Genomic DNA, 19,833 nt, shown 5'->3' with positions numbered 1-19,833 from the left:
TCTTACACTTCTGCATTTTACTTTGTTTACACACACATTTAAACAGAAAAATATATAAAACAAGTTCTGTGTCCTTTAAGAGAAGGACAATTTTAAGTGAAACCAAAATTTGCACGTTTACTTGTTTTTTTTTTTTGGCGGGGGAGGGGGTGTTCTTATTCACAGATAGTTGGATATGGATTTCTTAAATGAGTGATATTCAAATTATGAACATGGATGAATAGAAAATAGAAAGTTACTAAAAGTTTGGTGCATAAAAATATTTGATACTGCCTCAGAATAGATAATTTTCTTGAACCTTTCATATAATCTACACAAATATCAAGTTGAATCATCTAAATTCCATGTTAAAAATTTTCATAAATTTAAAGGATTTTTTTTTTTTGTACATTCTTTTTAACATTAACTGAAAATTCCAGTTTTCATCATTCTTGGAATAAATATATGCTTTAAAAATTAAAAAAATAGACCTGTTTTAATTTGTTAAATGTAGATTTAAAAATGTTTCTTTTTCACAAGTAAAAATATGTATTTTTAAATCATTTTTAAATATATCTTTAATCTATAAATAATTTTTTAAAATTCTAAAACTGAAAAGTTTCACATGGAAAAAAAATGTCAACTGACAATATTTATTTAAAAATAAACAAAATTAGACATTCTTTGAAAACCTGAAAGTTTGGAGAACCCATTTTATCATGCTCTAATATTGACTGCTATCAAGAACTCAGCATATGCATATACATTGGAAAGATTTTTTCAGAAAATGATATGTCATTGAAAAGAATAAAATTAAAACAAAATTAGAAAATATTTGAAACAATTAAAATTTTAGTTATTTATATTATTGACAATTATTCACAAATTCTGCCAATAAATTAAAAGTTATTCTTCGATACATCATGTATTTTTCAAGAGTTATTTGTTTAAATAATTGTATGAAGAGAAAAAATAAGTGCAATTCTTTTTAAAGTCATTTTCTTTTGTTATGGGCATATGCTAATATATATATATATATATTAGATTACATTATCTGTCTTTTTCCAATGCGTAGTATTGCAGTAGCAGCAAAATTGGGAGGAGTCGAAAGGAGAAATCGAAGAAACAGAAGAGAGGATCAAGTGATAAGTCGAGCAACCAAAGATCCATCACACATTTGCAGTAATCTTTGAAAGCGATCTTTAAATCTTGCAATATTTTGAGCTGCTACAGACATTGCAACATTATTTTGATTTCTTGGCATATAAGTTTCATAATCATAAGCATTTGGCTCAATATAAGGATTTGTCTGTAGGTAGCCCATGTCTCGTCCTTGAACAGTAGCAACAGCCGCAGCTGCTGCAGCCAGGTACTGCCTCGAAGCTGCTTCTGCATTCACTTCTGGCACAAACACAGCTTCATTGATCCTTTCTTTAGCATTGCAGGTGAGGGACATGGCTGGTGGAGTATACGTCATCTTGTAGGAGTTGATTTCAGCTAGAAGTTGCTTCAATTGAAGTGACAGCTCTTCTCCAAATAACTGGCCATGTTTCTTGTGACGGTTGAATAAAAGTAATGCACTGAAAAGTTAAAATAATATTTTTAGAAAAAAAGAAATAAAAATTTTAATCGTGGTAGCACAAAGTTAACCATAATCAGTCATCAATTTGGCATGAAACACTCATTCTCAGTCAATGGACGTTTGACCGTTCTTAATGGAAATATTACTAATCTCCTTCACATCTTCAGCTTATATTAAATTTTACCTTCCTCTAAATTATATTAAATGACTCGATTTCAAAATCCTGTTTTAGATTTTGTCTTAGAGAAATACCATAAAGCACATTTTGTGCAAAGTTGTATATCTTGATTCTAGAAAGTGTTTAAAATTTAAAGTTTAAGGGCTCTTCAGAAGGAATTTAAATTTAGAGAAAACTTTCTTCATTGGCGTTAGTATAGATCATATTTAATGCAAATCTGAAATTTTTTAATTTTCAAATGAAAAGTTGTGTTTATTATGCATTTTAAAAAATTTGAACTTTCAAGAATACTAAATATCTAATACTTATTGTTAAAAATATCACAAAGTGCTTCTACCTGCTTTTTACACCCTTTGCAAATAAATAGATCAAACTAAATATACCGCACATTATCACCCCTTCTGCTTAGCAGCTGTGTTTCAAAATTTATAATGATTGATTAGTTTGGGAATGGATCCTGTACATACAAATATATGAATACACACACATACTATACATCATGTATACACATAACATAATAGTAATATATTGTGTATATATTTTCAGCATTAGGGAATCGTCAGGCTATGAAACCTGAACTCCTCTGTAGCTTAATTGCCAAAATATATTTATACTAGCATTTCAGCCCGGCGTTTCCCGGATGTTTGGAAGTGTATGTTGAGCAAAAAAAAAAAAAAAGCGGTCAATTTTTTAACTTTGACCCCTATTATGACCCCTTAAGATTTATTGTTTTGGGCTCAAATCAAGTTATTAAGTTAGATCCATGTCCAAGGAACCTATATCTAAAATTTCAAGTGTTTAGACCCAAAATTGTCCGAGGAGTTTGGTAGAGTTGTCAACGGTCAAATCGTTGAACTTTGACCCCTTAACAGCCAAATTTCTGGCTGAAAACCGATCACAAAGATTTTCCCAAATCTCAGTACCCTGTATATCAAATTTTGAGTCTGTAGACTTAAAATTGACAGAGTTATTCCGTAGGGAAATGTAGACACAGACACGTTCACTTTTATAAGATATATAGATTAGTATAGTCTAATTAAAAAGAAAAAGAACTTGGTTGTCGATTAATTTGGGACACTAAAGTTTTATGCAATAGAATGTTTTATTTTGAGAGAAAGAGAAAGAAATGTAGCATTATGATTCGAGTATCAATTACTTTAATGGAAGGGAAACAACTAGATTTGTATTTTCATGTCTGTTCAAAGTAATTCCCCTTGATTTGGTTATTTCCCCTTGTTAATGATAGTTGAGAAATATTTTATAGAAAAAAAAGAATGCGTACAATTATCTTTTGTTGGTTCATCAAAGGAACATTTCCCATGTTTTATTTGTATATTCTATACAACAGACACTTCATTTTGTCATATTTGGCCCTTATGTTTCTTATCTATGTTTTAGTTGTTGAGTTTACATAGCAATGTATTATGTCATTCTATATCAATACTTTTCTATTTAATTTTCAAAACAATATTTTTACTTGGATGTTAAAACCCATTTAGAATTCGTATTGATTATTGTCCATCATAAGATTATTAGCTGAGGAGTATTGTGATTCCTTATTTTTCTCAATTGAGTTTCAAATAATCCTTCAGTTTTTCACGTGGTTTTGCTATCAAATGATTTTGTCCATGCTTGTCTCACTGGAAATGGCAAAGAAAAAGATTGGATCAATTAGGATTCGTCCATAAAATGTACACTTTTCTCACAAATTTATTGCTGTCCATCAGTTCATTTGATACAAATACATTAAAGAGAAATCTTTTCAGATATATTTTAACAGCTATTAAAGAGACTCCGTTCATAAATACATTTGTAAACTCAAGAGAAATGTGTATTGCATCAGCTGATTTCTTTTTCCTGTTATTTTTCTTTCAAAACCTGGATTCAAAAGATTAATCTTTATATTATTCATTTACAATAGAATTATAATTTCTTTGTATTGAACTATTACATTTATATTATCTTGAAATTAAAACTAAAATTCGATTTGAATTGTTCAAATTTGATCATATTTTAGGAGGGAAGGGGGGAAATAAAGTCTATTTGTTATTGAATTTTTCTGCAATCTCACCTCAACATGTTGGTATTCTCACTTGAGAGAAATAAGAAAATATGATGGTGGAGGATACTTTTTTTTTTTTACTTTCCTTAATATAAATTATTTTGTTTTACAAGCGTAAGAAAAAATTGATGCCTCCATTACAAACTACACAGTAAATCTAGTTCCATTAAAATGTTACACATTCTGAATGAACAGTGTGAAGTTACAAGAATACTACATGCAAAAAAATTAACTCACTGTTTGCCAAAGCTGATTTTTTTTGTCCCCCCTCCAAACCTCTAAACATGATCTCAAATCTGCTAAGTTCTGCAGAGAAAAACTTGTCACAACTTATACCTACTCTTTTACCAAGGCTGGTGGACCAACTGCAGAATAGTCAACTGCAATCCTCTCCATTGATGCCATCAAAAACAAACTTGTCTCAACCAATGATTCACACAATGCAAATGGCTTCACTTTTCAGGTGAAAATTTAACAGATTAAAACATGTACGCAACCAAAATAATATTTCTTCATAAATCAAATTTACCAACTTCCAACATTCTTGCCTCATCCACCATATTTTATGCGAAGCATATCATTCCTGCCTCAATATTACTAATCTACACAGGAACTTTGAACTGCAAAAATTTGATAGTCAATAGGACAAAGCATAGCTGGTACTGTTAAAACCACTTGTTGGATGACCCAGGAGGTAATACTCTCATCGAAATTTGAATCTGTATATAACTTTCTGACAAATTTGAATCCCATATTCTTTGCCTCACAAAAAAACACAATCATGATATACAAGTGAGAAACTGCTAGCACGACAGACCAGACAAGCAGCACTAGTATAAAAAATAAAGTCACTCAATCAGCATTTGTTACTGTGCTCATAAATGATACTATAGAGACTCGAGGCGCTTGTAGTTGGTTATTTATAAATTCTTTATCCTACGACTTTTCAAGTGAACATTCATTTTGTTGCAAAGAGTGTGATGAAAACAGGCATAAATATTTCATAATCAGAAAATCTTATTAAATTTGGAAATCATGAATATGGAATCACATGGAGCTGTCGTAACAATTGGGAGCAACAAAAACAAGCATACTGCTTAGATTTGTGAATGATGATTGTGTTGGCCACTCCCTGGCTTTGTGTACATCTCCAACAGCAAAGTTAAGAAATCTCAGACTATCAGGAGATAAGGACTAAATAATTGTATTACTTCTGTAAAGCAAATAGACAGGCAAAATAAAATATTCACCGATAGAAAACCTAATGCTCATTTACAAAAAACAATACATTGTTCAGGTTGTGTACAAGTTAATTGATAGCTGATGACATACTTTACTGAAATTCTAAGACACTTGAGTAAAGAGTCAAAATTAAATAAAAAAAAAATTGATATCACTGCAGCTCTTATGATAGATGTGATGACATTGTGATCATATAGAAATCAAATCGAAAATGTGGATGCACCGTTAATAAAAGTTCAATTAGATATTGTTATTAAGGATGGGAAAAACAAGCAAATGACAGAGTTTGTCTCTGCAGAACTGAGCAGATTCTGGATCATGTTTAGAGGTGGAAAAAACAACTTTGGCCAGAGATATCCATGGCAATATGTATAAGGCTGAGCATCATATCACAAATGCCAAATTTGGAAAACTTGTGCATCACATTAATAAACAACATTCACGCCAGGTTTTCAAACGCTTTTCTGTTGTGTGAATTTAGAGTGTTCAGTTTCCATCCAATTTGAGTCAGGAGTAAGGAAGAGCTGAAGATCTAAGGAGAGGAGGAGTTAAAAATTAAGACTTAACTACGGCAATGAACAAATCTACAAATGAGTTGGGAATGGTGTTTATGCAGACTATCATTAATACTGTTCACTTTTAAGTCAAGAAAGTTCTCAAAAGAGAGTACTGCTCTTGAGACAATATGTCAGAAACTTTAGGATCCTTGCTCAGCTGGCCAGCACTATCAAGATAGCGTCTTAGGTTTAATTGGATGTTCACACTTGAAGAGGCACTGACCAAATAGAAAGGTATTAAGCTATATAATATGGATGGCAAGTACTTACTGGCAAATGCTATTCACATTAATCTCTTCATAATATACCAAACACATGCCTACATCATTTAAGATTTCTTCTACTGTTTTATTAAGTTTTATTGTTATGCTAAATATTTCATAAGGATTGATTAAATTTTCTTAAATTACAATTAAATGTGCTTTATTTTCAGACTAAAAAAATCTTGACAAGAATGTTTTGTTCATCTGCTAAAATCAGCACTTCTTAATTTATGTTATCCATTTTTACTTTAAATAATTTCTTGTTCACATGCAAAATTGTCATCTATTTTTTTTAATATTTATTTTGGGGTTACAAAAATATTTCCTTTGAATATTCCTGTTGGGAATATTCCCAATTAGTCACATATTTCGTAACTGATTCAACTTAGGTTTTAAAAGGAAGGTTGGGTAATTATGCAGTTTTCAGACTCAGAATTTTATTAGGAAGATGATATGCTGTAGATCAAAAATTGTATTCTGAGAATTTATCGTTCATCCATGTATTTAGTGGAGCTTTATGGTTATGTGGAAGTTCAGAAATATATATAGATTTGCTATGTTATTTTATAGTCTACTAGCTATGATATTGTAAATAGCTTGTTATATATTCTTCAGAGTTCTTAAAGTGAAATTGTAATTTAGTTTTACAAATTTTCAATTACCATAGAGTTTTTTTATTTTTTGTGATAATTTTGACAAGCACATTCACGATACCTTTTCTCGTTATTTCAGTATTGTTTATAGAATTGTGTTTTCTGGGAACTGAGTGTTTTGCCAGAGATTTTCTGGATTTTGGGCTAGATGGTTTTAACTTGGGAGAAAAAATTCAGTTGGCTTACATGATTTTGCCAGGAGTTTCTTTTGATCTTAATTCCTTTGTGTGCTTTATCTGGAGGAGATTAAAGTGGATTCATTGTTAAATTTACACAGGCCTTAACATTGTAAACAAATAGCTTGTCTACATTCTTTGTTGAACTATGCATTGCTGTTATTTTGTGCAAGATGATGTGAACATTTTTTTATATCCCTTCTAGTTTGCCTGCTTTAAAATCGAATCAAGCTTCGTCACAATCCAAATTTTCAAGTACAATTCGGAAATGATCACTAACAGAAACTGTCATGCACATCCAAGAAAATTCAAGGCTTACAGACTCAAATCTATGTTATAGTTAGAGCCAGTAGATGGATCAAATGTATTTGGCGTTTTGTAATGAAAATGCATAAGTTGTTAATGTTTTCAAGCATTCTACCTTTTCTGAATTTGTGCTTGTTCATTCCTGTATAGTGTTATGTATGTTAAAGACTTCCAGCAGAAGCTGACTTGTTAAAGTATTATATTCGTTTTTACTGATAGAATTTTGCAGTTGGAAATATAAGAAACAATATTCTATGGCGATTGCTTGGAGTTAAATTTAACTTGACTTTGAGGTGACCAAGATTACCATACCTCCACAAGCTCTTTCTCTGATATCAAACATAAGTTTGAATATTTAAAAGAAATTTGTTAAACTTGTCATTTACTTTAATGTTTCTTGAAGGTAAACAATATCTGGACAAACATTTGTTAATAACAGCAGTAATTCTTTCATGTTGGCTTCCATTCCATGACAATTCCATTGTATTATTTTATGGGTCATATTTTCTTTTCTTTTTTTGTTTGATCAAAGTTAAATATTTTCTTTTGGTTCCAAGATTTTCTGAACTTTTTTACATTTCATCATCACCTGATTGCAATTTCATCTCTTATCAGAATTTAACTTCTTAGTTAAAAGCAACTAAATTTCAGTGCTATAGTGTTGTCAGTTTAGATTCTAGTTTTTTTTATCTTGTTTATTTGCCTTTATTTTCTTGATTGTTGATCTGAGTTGTGTTGGTTTCGGTTTCCAACTTTTCATGGATTTCGAATTTGTTAGTTTTTTTATAGTTATCTGTTGAGTTTCTTGTTTTTATAGTTATCTGTTGAGTTTCTTGTTTTAGGAATGTTTTTTATTGTTATCTTTCTTTTTTAGCATTTTGAGCAGGTGGTAATTTTTTGTTTAATTTTCAGACATGTTTTTTTGTCTTTTGTCTTATTAATATCTGATTATAATCTTTTAGGTTTTCTTGAAATGTTGATTATTTACTTATGATTTAGTTTGACGAGTTTTCTAATAAGTTTTCTGTATTGTCATTTGTATTTTGTTATATTAATGTGGTTGTTTTCGAGGTAACTTCTGCATGTTTTTTTAAATATGACTAAACATTTTTTCTTGCTTCCAAGTAAGGTACATTTGTTTTACTGCGATGATTTCTTTTTGGTATATTGTGCTGGTATTTGAATAGGCTGGATGCTTTTCATTACATTTTATATTTCATGAACATTTTATATCTTTTTGGCTTTCTTCTTCTGTGTGGTCGAGTCCTTGTTCTCCATTTTTCTCCACATATTTTGATCCCTCTACATATTTCCTTATGGCTCCCATATTTATGATATTTGTGTCATCTTAAAGGTGTTGGTATATATTATTCTACTTTTTCAATTTTATTTTTATCTCTTTAAAAATAATAGGGGTGTCAAAAGTTAGTATGCATGTATTTGTTGGTGTGAATTGACTATTCTTTTTGTGTTTAGACGTTTATACTCCTTGCTTATTTAATGCTATAATTATCTTTCCTTTATTGCCAAGGCCAATTCATGATTTATTACAAGTCGTTTTGATATAGTTTTTCATGTGGAAAAAAAATTGCATCTATAATTTTAGAATTTTTAAACAAGTTTTGCGAGTCTTTGTTTATTTCAACAAAAAATTCCCATTTCTTGATAAATTAACTCTTGCTTATTAGTATTTTTTCTATTTTCTAGCAATTTGACAACTAAGAATTTTGGAACGCTGTTTAAGGGTCAAAATTGTTTTATTTATCTGACACCCATGATTAACTAGTGCTTTTTCTTTTGTTTTGAAGAACAAGACTGAGCAAAAAAAACAAAAAAAAAACAAGTAAAGCTATAATTTTTGGTGCATCATTGATCAGGGAGCCAGTATATTCAAATAGCCTATTCTGATTAACATCAGTATCAGCATATTTTGAGATTAACAAATTAAACAATTTAACAAAAAATTAACAAATTAATCATTTAACAAATAATTAACAAATTAAGCGTTTAACAAAAGATTCACCTAATTGTTACAGAAATGTAAAAGGAGACTGTGCAGATGAATGAAGTTGAATTTTGCCTAAAAGTTGTTATTACGCAAGGACATATCGCGTAACATGATATCTTGATTTTATAAGGAGACATGAAAAGTGGTGCAAAACTATTCTGCTTTGGCGGAATTTATTTTACTGAAATGCTATTCTTCTAATAATATGTATAAACATAAAAGTTATCTTGTATTTTCAAAGTCAGCATTTATACTCAATTCAGACAAGCCTATTTTTTCGTTTTTTTCCTTCCACTTTATAGTGGCATGGATATATTTTATCTTGTCTCAGTTTCTTCTGAAAATACTTATTCTGATTAAGAAAAAAAAAGTGGAGACATTCTTGCTCACCATAACAACAAAATAATTTTTTGACATTTCTACCTATTTCTGCTATTTATGACTTTTTCGTAAAATTATTTCTCATAATACAAAGTAAAATATTTTTCTTCTACTTCCACTTGCAACATGTTTTGAGCATTTTAAAGGATACAAGAGGCCTTACCAGATCACTGAAGCTATTCTGGAATGAAAAAAATTATTCTAATGCATTGTCTGCATTCTTAAAATGTCTGTTTTATAAATCTATTTTCAAATATTGCAAGGAAGTAATCATGTGCAGAGTTTTCTCCCCTGGTGTCTGCAAAAATCAATTTCATTAAGTAGTTTCAAGCAGAATTGTTTCTCACCTCCACATTAATTCTTTACTATTAATTTACTAGTTTCTCACCTCCACATTAATTCTTTACTATTAATTTACTAGTTTCTCACCTCCACATTAATTCTTTACTATTAACAAAACATTTTTTTTTTCAACTTCAAAAATCCAAGTTAGTAAAATTTATTTCCATTTCTTCATAAACATGTCATTTTTTACTATCAGGAAGATACAGTTATTAGAATAGAATAGATAATAAAACAGGGACCCGATCCTTGGATTAACCATTAAGGAGTCTGTCCTATCAGCAGGTGCAAAGTACTGGGGCTGCTGTATCGCCATTTGGTGAATGGATTCTGGACCATGCAGTAGCTTCTCGTGGGTCCTCTCGATGCCATATTAGTGGGTAATTGTTACGGCTTTACCTTTTCATGTGCTACAAAAAATATTTCTTCATTTCTATTTCTCTCTTACTTTCCCTCTCTGTCCTGCTTCAAGCAAGTCTGTCGACCTAATCCACAATTCCCAAAACTCCATCATGAAAAGTTTTAATAAAAAATACACGATTAAACCCGGATCTCCAATTTCTAACGTAGACCCCCACTACAATGTCTCCTTCTCGAATATCAGAGGTCTACGTTCTAACCTTCCAGAAGTTGAAGGGAGACTAAACCAGACATATTCTTTCTAAGTGAAACTGGCATTGGACAGACTATTTCCCTAGATGAGATACTCTAACTTTCTAAGTGAAACTGGCATTGGACAGACTATTTCCCTAGATGAGATACTCTAACTTAACTTCCAAATCTGACCAACAGATCGCCATGGCCATGGAATATGTGCCTATATAAAAGATGGGTTTCCATGTGGTAGGGACATCTCCAGAGAAAATCCTAACTTACCCTATATGTGCTTCTGGATTGCACGTGCTCAAACTACTGCATTTATATTTGCTCTCTATCGCCCTCACAACAGTGGAGTTACTATCTTTAAAAGCATATCTGAGAAAATTGACAACGTCCTATCTGCTTATCCTTCAGCTAATATTCATGTCTGGAGACTTTAATGTTCACAATGTGGAATGGTTAACTCACTCAAACAAGACCGATGATGAGGGGAGGTTCTGTCATGGTTTCTCCATTGCTTATGACCTCACTCAGATTGTTCACGAACCCACCCGTGTGCCTGATACTGACAGCCAGTATGCAAATCTACTAGACCTTTTTCTCACAACTTGCCCTGAACTGTGTTCAGCTTCTGTTCTATCTCCACTTGGATCTTCCGACCACTCTGTTCTATCAGTTAAAATAAAAATGAAATGTAATAAGTCCCCAGACGTACCTCTCTATCGTACAGTATATCAATACACTATGGCTGACTGGGATAGCTTCCGTACATTTATATCAGATCTACCTCTGCGTTCCATGTTTAAAAAGCATGTGTCCTTTATAATATCAGACCTGACGGAATGGTTAATTGTAGGTATAGACCGTTTCATACCCTTGAAAAAATTCCAGCAAAAACAGCCAGCCGTGGTTCTCTCCAGAATGTACTGTTGCCATTGTACATAGAAATCACTTTTTCCATTGCTTCCAACGTAATAGATGTACTGAGACTAAAGCTGCTTTCAGGACTGCCAGCAATCACTGTAAAAAAGTTATAAAGAACGCAAGAGAGTTATATGCTCAGTCCATTAAGTCCAAAGTAGCTGAGCAGCGGCTTGGTTCCCACCAGTTTTGGCAAATAGCAGACAGAATCCTGACCAGAATCATGTGCTCTATCTCAACCATCATCAATGGACCTGAGGTAATTTCGTCAGCATCAGACAAAGCCAAACTCTTTGCCAAGAACTTTGCAGCTAATTCTACCCTTTGCGACCAAGGCCGCCAACCTCCAATATTTTCTCCTATATCAGAAAACATACTATGTGATATACAAATATCTGGTCGTGATGTTGCCAAGCTAATTAAAAACCTTGATTCCAGTAAAGCAACAGGCCCTGATGGTATTCCAATCATAGTACTCAAAAGACTTCAACCAGAACTAGCGCCCATCCTTACAAAACTGTTTAAACGTTGTCTTAAGGAGAATTGCTTCCCATCACCCTAGAAAATCTCATCAGTATGCCCTGTATTTAAGAATTCAGGTAATCTCTAATCTCCCTCTCAGTACAGGCCAATAAGTCTTCTGTGCATCATGAGTAAGTTTCTGGAAACTGTGTTAAATAGAGAAGTAATCAACCATCTCAGCAAAAATAACCTTCTTAGTGGCACGCAATATGGTTTCCATTCTGATAGATCTACAGCAGATGTGCTTACAGAGCGAATCTCTCGACGGAGGCTTCCTTTCTAGGGCAATTGCTTTTGACATATCAAAGGCTTCTGATAGAGTATGGCATAAAGGTTTACTTCACAATATCTCCAGCTATGATATAGCTGGAAATGTCTTCTCAATTATTAAATCATTTCTCTCTGATAGGTTCATAAGAGTAGTGGTTGATGGGCAGAAATCAGAAGCTCTTAGTATTAATGCTGGAGTCCTTCAGGGGTCCATTCTGGGCCCACTTCTCTTCCTGATCTATATTAATGATCTTCCAAATCACATCCTTACATCATTCGTAGACATTTATGCTGATGACACTACTATCTATGGTAGCACATCTAAGACCGTAAATGACCAAGTTCTCTGATTCTCTCTCCTCTGATCTTGAGCATGTGGTACAATTAGGAAAGGAGTGGCTGGTTACTTTTAATGCATCTAAAACCAAGCTTTTATCTTTACATCAGCAACACTCTGATCCCCATCTGGCATCAATTGAAATGAATGGCTCTCGTCTTAAGTGGAACACATACATTAAATCAGTTTCCAAGGCAGCTGGAAAAATGATGGGATCCTTCCATCGATCCAGTAGATAGCTGATGCAATTCTCTATCTATAAAAGAGCCAGGTACATCCAAGGATGGAGTACTGTTGCCACATCTAACAGGAGCTGCTAGAAAGGATTTATCCTACCTTGATAGAGTTCAAAATAGACTTCGTAGCCTCGTAGGGGATGTCCTTTTCTCTTCCCTGCAACCTCTTTCTCACAGAAGAGATGTTGCGAATTTGTCTCTGCTTTATCATTATTTTCATGGCAGGTGCTCGGCTGAGCACCAATCTATGCCCCCCCCCTCGCCAAACTTTCACAAGAAACACCCGTCTAGCAGAAATCACTATCAATAATTTCCCCCACTCTTTATCTGTACCTAAACCTACATGTAGATTCCATGAGCAAAGCTTCTTTCTTAGAACTGCACGCCTATGGAATTGTCTTCCGTTTTCCTGCTTTCCAGCTGATTACAATATGGTTGTCTTCAAGTCTAACATAAACAAGTTTTTGATGAGCCGTTCTATATAAGTTAACAAATTTACGACATTTCCATTACTAATGATTTCTATATTGTCCAATTTCTACTGTACACTCTTTAACCCTTATCCTCGAGTGGCCTCTTGGCCTTGATAAGTGGTGATGCCTATGTAAAAAAAGAGATGATTTATGGTAGCATAGATCAGGGCTGTGGAGCGAACAAATAGATTTCTTTAAATTAAATCAAGATGACATTTTAAAATGCCAGAAGTCAGAATATGGGTGAATTGTTTAGTACACCAACTTCATAGGATGGTTTTCATCATGTATCACTGAGGTCATTAAAAACAGAGGAAAAGTATTGTCTTAAAAACATGTGAGCTCACTTTAATATCCAAACCTTATAGTATATAAGAAAATTTCTAAGGTTGGAGAAAGAAACAATTCAAAATTCCAGTAGTGAGTATCAAGTTATCAACTCCAAAGTGTTATTACGATAATGCATTACAATGTGTTAATAAGGAAAGGAAAAGTGGACTGTTCCAATTATACTAACCTGATCTGACCTTGAATGCGGCCAAGTTCGCATGCCTCTTTCGCAGCCAAAGTATAACCTGTATCAAAACTGTTTTGAATGACTTCATCTTGACCGCCAGCCATACCATCACGGAAACCTTCCTGTAAAAATAATCATTAACAATTTTTTACTAACTAATTAAGTATTTCTTTATTTGAAAGATATTAATAGTTCAGTTTTAGCAATTTTAAGCCGTTTACAACAGTGATTACCCAGAAAGAAAAACCCATAGCAAAGTAGCACTAAGAAGTTATGAAGAAACTAAAAAGATGATAAAGGAAAATAAAGAATAGACAAATATCATGAAATTCTAAAAATGCCCACCAGAAACCAACAAAATCTAATTATACCTTTACCCTGAATAAAAACTGCAACTTTTCAAAGTATAATTTTTCTCCTAACAAAAAGACAAACATTATCTGCTATTATTGTGGGTGACTCAACCACAAAAGTTTTCAATGTAATTTAAGGAAATCACCAAATAGACGACGCCCACCTCAATTCCCTTCTCATACCCAATTTTGGCCTTGTGGCACATTTTCAAAAAATTCTGTAAAAACTTCAAAAATAAATATCCTGCACATAACTTTTCTTAACATGGGAAGGAACTCCTTCTTGAGATTTCTTCCGATTGAATACCTATTGGAAACTCTGCAGAGTTGAACAATAAAATTGTCACCATAGAAAAGGTGACATGATTCCATTTCCAAAACTAGTTTTCTTTTTTTGTTGCAGACGATCTACTAGTTAGTTAGTGGTGTACAAATCCCAAGAGCGATAGGAGCCTTCTGTCATGTCTGAAAGTGACACAATGTTCAACGAGCGAAATCGGAGATGTGCCGCTGTACAACTCATGCTCTCTACTGATCTAAGTTATTATAACCAGACCATTGCCAGCACCCTCAAAATGCATCACTGGATTGCCACAAAGGACGTACCCAGAGGGATGAAAACAAAGTTTCAGGCCACGGTTATAATCTTTTGTGTGGTTTCAAGTCAGAGCCACATCACGCCACCTTACATCTTCGATGTCAGCTTGAAAGTCAACACCAAAGTGTACCTGGATGTGCTGAAGAGTGTGGCGATTTCCTGGTGCAATCAGGTGGCTGCTGGCAGACCCTGGGTATAGCAGCAGGACAGGCCCACACGTACAGAGAAAGCCAGGCTTGGTTTCAGAAAGAGTGCTATAACTTTGTACCCTTCTCTCACTGGCCCTCCCTCCTCCCCCAACCTGAACCTGCTGGACTATTTTGTTCGGTCATATCTCGAGAACATCACCAACATGACCTCCCACAACACCAAAGCCAGCCTGATCGGTGCCATCCACCGAGCTCCTGTCGGCGCCTGTGGAAAAGGAATGCTCCAAGTTCCAGACTCATATCAAGGCAGTAATTGAAGCTGAAGGTGGCTACATTTAATAGATGTCAGCTCTACTACATAATCAAGTTACCTGGATTGATTTTTTTCATAAATTTTTAAAATGAAGCTATAGTGTTGTTTTCTTTAGGACGACAATTTTATCGTTCCACTCCGTATTCTTCATCTTCGTCTGTAAGCTTTTACAATTCAAAGTATCCTTGGATTGATACTACCATTTTGTCTGAAACAATATTTCTCTTCTCTTCTGAAACTAAAATAGCTTACAACTCAAAATTCTTACCTTCTGGTTCAAATTTTTAAATAATCTAATTTCTAGGTAATCATGCAAATATTTCAATAAGGAGGTTGTAAACTTTGTGATTCTATCATTCTGTTATTTAATAAGTTAAAAAAATCAAAATTTTTAGTATTCATTTTCAACAGTTAACTTAAAACAGTAACCAAGATGAAAAACTTATAAAAAATAAGTAAAAAAAAAAAACAAAAAAAAACATCCCGATGAAAGAAATTAGCAAAACGTTCAAATTTTAAAATTAGTCACTGGATCTTGATTCGTTGTTTTTTTTTTTTCGTAGTTTTTGTTTTTCATCAAAATGTTCTTTATATTTTATTTGGCGGACATTTCCTTTCAGTTAAATCTCCATATAAAATTTGTTTAGGAAGTTGGTTATGAGTATCTCAGTCGATACTGTATCTCACATTCAATGCTCAATATTTTGCTGCCACTTTCCCAACATCTACACAAAATCCATTGTAAACATTATATGCTTTCTGTAAATCACCCATATTTTGAATCAAAGATGATAAAACAGGTTTTGTATGCCTTCATTTGGATCTTAAATAGCATGTCGGATTCAAAGGCATTGGTTGAAAATAAAGCTGCAGGACTCCAGGCATTGTTGCAGAAATGTTCAAAACTGCAGATAATTCGGGCATTGAAATGATCACAGACTTAACAAATCATATAAGAAAAGAAGAGGCTGAAAGGCGATGGGACTTAGTATCAGTGTAAATTTTTATAAGGAAAGCAGAGAAGCACAAGACAGAGTAAATACAAAGGTTGATGGATTCTTAAAGTGATTGAAAGAATAATTGAGCAGCAAATAAAAAAACAAAATGCAATTTTGTTTTATAATTGGACAAAGTAACACTGATGCTATATTTATGCAGAGACGAATGCAAGAGTTGTACCTTAAACCTTTACTGGCAGAATTTTTTTATGCAACGAATTTTTTAATCATGAAACTCACACATGACAGAAGTTAGTGTGCAACTGACGCATGAACATAAACAACCCCTCATTCACTTGTTGAACCATGCATAGACCTGTTCTTTTTTTAAGACCAGTTGGGCTGACAAGCCAAAAGAGCAAGAAGTATTTTTTTTTCTGAAAGGCGACTTGAAAGTACAATTTGGTGGTAAAGGGTTAACAAGAAACTGTATTTTACGTGGAGTGAGAGAAAGCTTTTGACAAAGTGGTAAAAAATGTTCTCACATGCTTGTAAACTAGAGACAAATGAATAATTAGAGTAGGTTGTTCAAGCAATGTACAGAAATGCTCAAAGTCTTGTTAGAATAACAGCATATTTTGGTGACAGCGTTAACAGGACTACATCAGGGTTCTGTACCAAGTCCATTATTTTTTATATTTTACAAGGGGCGTGCAATAAGTAATACCCCTGACCCACTTCCAGTTTTCAGATCTAGCTGAAATTTTGCATGTGCAATGATTTATATCTCTACGGGTTATGTGGCAAATTACAGCTCTGAACTAATTGTGGCTTCTGTTTTACAGGTGTTTGAACTGAGTCAGGAGTGAAATGGAGCCTGTTAAATGTCGAGCAGTGATCCGGTTTTTGTATTTGAAAGGACGCACACCACAGGAGACTTTTGACGAAATGAAAGAAACTTATGGTGATAATGGCCCATCATATGACCTTGTAAAACGCTGGCATTGTGAATTCAAACATGGACGGAAGTCTGTGGAAACAGCTCCCAGACCTGGTCGCCCCCTTCTGCCATTGATGAGGCATCTGTCCGTCAAGTTAAGGCTGCCATTTTGGAAGATCCGTGCATTACTATTCGCCAAACAGCTCAAGATGTCAAGATTAGTATAGGGTCTGTGGAAACTATCATTCATGACCATTTGCATATGCATAAGGTGTCTGCCAGAAGAATTCCCAGGTTACTCAAACCATTCCAGAAGTGAGAACGCGTCGACTGCTCGAGGATGAATTTAGAGATGTGCTAAGAAGATGAGTCAAAGTTTTTCAAAAGACTGATAACACAGGATGAAATCTGGCTCCATCACTATGATCCAGAGATCAAAGCCCAGTCAATGCGGTGGAATCACTTGGACTCACCACCTCCAAAGAAGGCAAGGGTGCAGCCCTCCGCTGGCAAGGTCATGCTCACAGTCTTCTGGGACCAGGACGGAGTAGTAATGACAGCTTTCCTGGCACCCTTTGCCAAGAAATCTGTCATACTCCGCAATTACAGGAGCCTATTATGCTTCACTTTTGAGGAAATTAAGGGAAGCTATCAAAATCAAGATGCGAGGCAAGATCAGCAGAGGTACCCTCCTCCTGCAGGACAACGCTCCGGTCCACAACTCGCATGTTGCCAGATCAGAAACACGGGCGTGTGGTTATGAAATCCTGCCCCATCCTTCCTACTCTCCTGACCTTGCACCCTCTGACTTTCACCTCTTCCCAGCCATGCAGTTGTTTTTGAAAGGAAAGTGTTTCCAAGATGATGCAGCCTTGATTTCTGAAGTCATGTCTTGGTTGGAGGACCAACCTGGGGTGTTCTACAAAAACGGTCTCAAGAGCTGCATCATACGATGGGAGAAATGCATAACTCTGGGTGTTTCCTATATAGAGAAAGACTAATAACTGTGCCAAGTTTCACTGCTCTCCTGCTATGGGAAATGGGTCAGGGGCATTACTTATTGCACACCCCTCATAAGCATTATCTACAAGTTTTGCTTCAATTATCCAGAAGTAATGCTGTATGACAATTTAGTATATGCCTGTGAAACAATAGAAAACCTACTTGTTAAGGTAACGACTTGGAGGAATAGTATGGAAAGTAACGGTGAGAGTTAATGTTACCAAGACCAAAGTGATAATCAATGATTGTAGTGTTGGAAAGCTCCTAAAAAGGTAGGAAAATTCCACTACTCAGTTTATGGAAAAGTAATCAGATACAATTTAATTTTGTTATGGTACTTGTAAGCATTATATTATAAATGCAGTGGAATTATTGATAGGTTGAGAGAAGATAATTTGCATGCAAGAAGTGTAAGACAATGGATGATAACTCCGATGTAGATAAAGTATATTTAGATGACAAGGCTATTATAGAAGGGTTTTTTTTTTATCTTGGTGATACTTGTTGAGTACAGGGTGAAGCAGGTGCTAATGTGATTGTAAGAGTTAAAAATGGACGGAGTAAGTTAAAAAAAAAAAAAACTTCAACTTTTACTAACAAGCAGAGCATTATCAATGTCGACTAAGGAAAGAGTTTATCCGGTAGATGTATTACTTTAAAACTTGGCGTTGCATGAAGAGAAATGATATGAGAATATGATGAGTGAGCTGTGAGCTTTAAAGCTTGGTTTTGATGACAAGAAAATTAAATCTGAACAGTATAAGATGTATAGAACAGGAAACTTTGATAATATGGCCACATTGAAAGAATGGATACAAGTTCTTCAGTGAATACAAAATGACATGTCGTAATGTATTTGTTTCATTCAGTTTGAAAGAAAAAAGTTTAAAGAAAACGTAACAACCATGAAACAATTTACCAGCAATGAAATAATCACACACACACACACACACACACACACACACACACACACACACACACACACTTCATTTAAAACAGGCTTTCAACTCAAGTCAAAGTGAAATATAGCTTTTATTGTCCACACATTACCTTGTCTCTCAGAGAGGTGGGTTGGTTTATCGCCAGTAGCATGAGGTGCCACCAGGAAATGTTGACTGGTCTAATTACAACAAATTTTGCATCTAACTATACCCCTCTTATTGAGGGAGCTGGATTCACTATTATAATTTGACCAGGTGTCTAACTATTGTACATAAAAATATCAATATTATATAGGTTATATTTTCCATCAAAATAATGGAAAATAATACATAAAAATTACAGAGTAAATATTTCTTAAAAAGTGTTTGATAAAAAATCCTTTAAAAATTTACTTTTAGTTAATGTTTACATTAAAGGCAAATTTTTAAAGGATTTTTTTGAATATGAAGAGTTTTTTTATATTTTTCTGCTTTTCTACTACCATAAGCTGAAGAGTTTTGAGGATAAGTTGATAATTTTCTACTTTAAAACAATTGTAAACATGTTAGGAAAATCATGATTATAGCATGATAGCACATTACATTGTTTTTATTTAATTTTTCTTTCTAATTAAAGAATTAAAGTCTTTATTTGTTATGTTAAAAAAAGAATTTAAACAAAAATAATGACCATATATTGTGGCTCTAAGAACAGATGAGGATAATAGTCCACAATAAATAAAATTAATAGATAATACTCATCTCAATAATGAATTCCAATTAAATAATATATACCATTAGGTACGAACTCGACCATGGAAGGTCAGATAATAAACATGAATTTATAGACCAAAAAATTCAACCTTGATCACCCTTTGGGGTCCCTGGCGTAGTTGATAGAGACGTTGAATCTCTACGGTTCCAGGTGAGAATTGTCTGAAGATAACAGTTTCAATCCTACCCAAAGCCGGCCAGAGGCTTACTTAGCCAAAACGTGGTGAGACGACAACAACTA

At 33.8% G+C, this 19,833-nt stretch overlaps 1 protein-coding gene across 1 annotated transcript in view; it reads right to left on the bottom strand.

Moving 5' to 3' along the window:
• Positions 1-811: 811 nt before the first annotated feature.
• The window catches only part of LOC145247374 (uncharacterized), a 43,887-nt gene continuing 24,865 nt past the window's right edge, over positions 812-19,833 (bottom strand). The window contains exons 2-3 of the mRNA XM_080109055.1: positions 13,606-13,727; positions 812-1,559 (exon numbers count right to left, since the gene is read on the bottom strand). Of these exons, the coding sequence (XP_079965181.1) occupies positions 1,118-1,559; positions 13,606-13,727 (564 nt within the window). The 3' untranslated portion in view covers positions 812-1,117. The remainder of the gene's footprint in view (positions 1,560-13,605; positions 13,728-19,833) is intronic.

Source organism: Euprymna scolopes, chromosome 25 (genome assembly GCF_053919585.1).
Source record: "Euprymna scolopes isolate OS-2025 chromosome 25, ASM5391958v1, whole genome shotgun sequence".
Classification (NCBI taxonomy): Eukaryota; Metazoa; Mollusca; class Cephalopoda; order Sepiida; family Sepiolidae; genus Euprymna; species Euprymna scolopes.
This window is presented reverse-complemented; position numbering and strand designations above follow the sequence as displayed.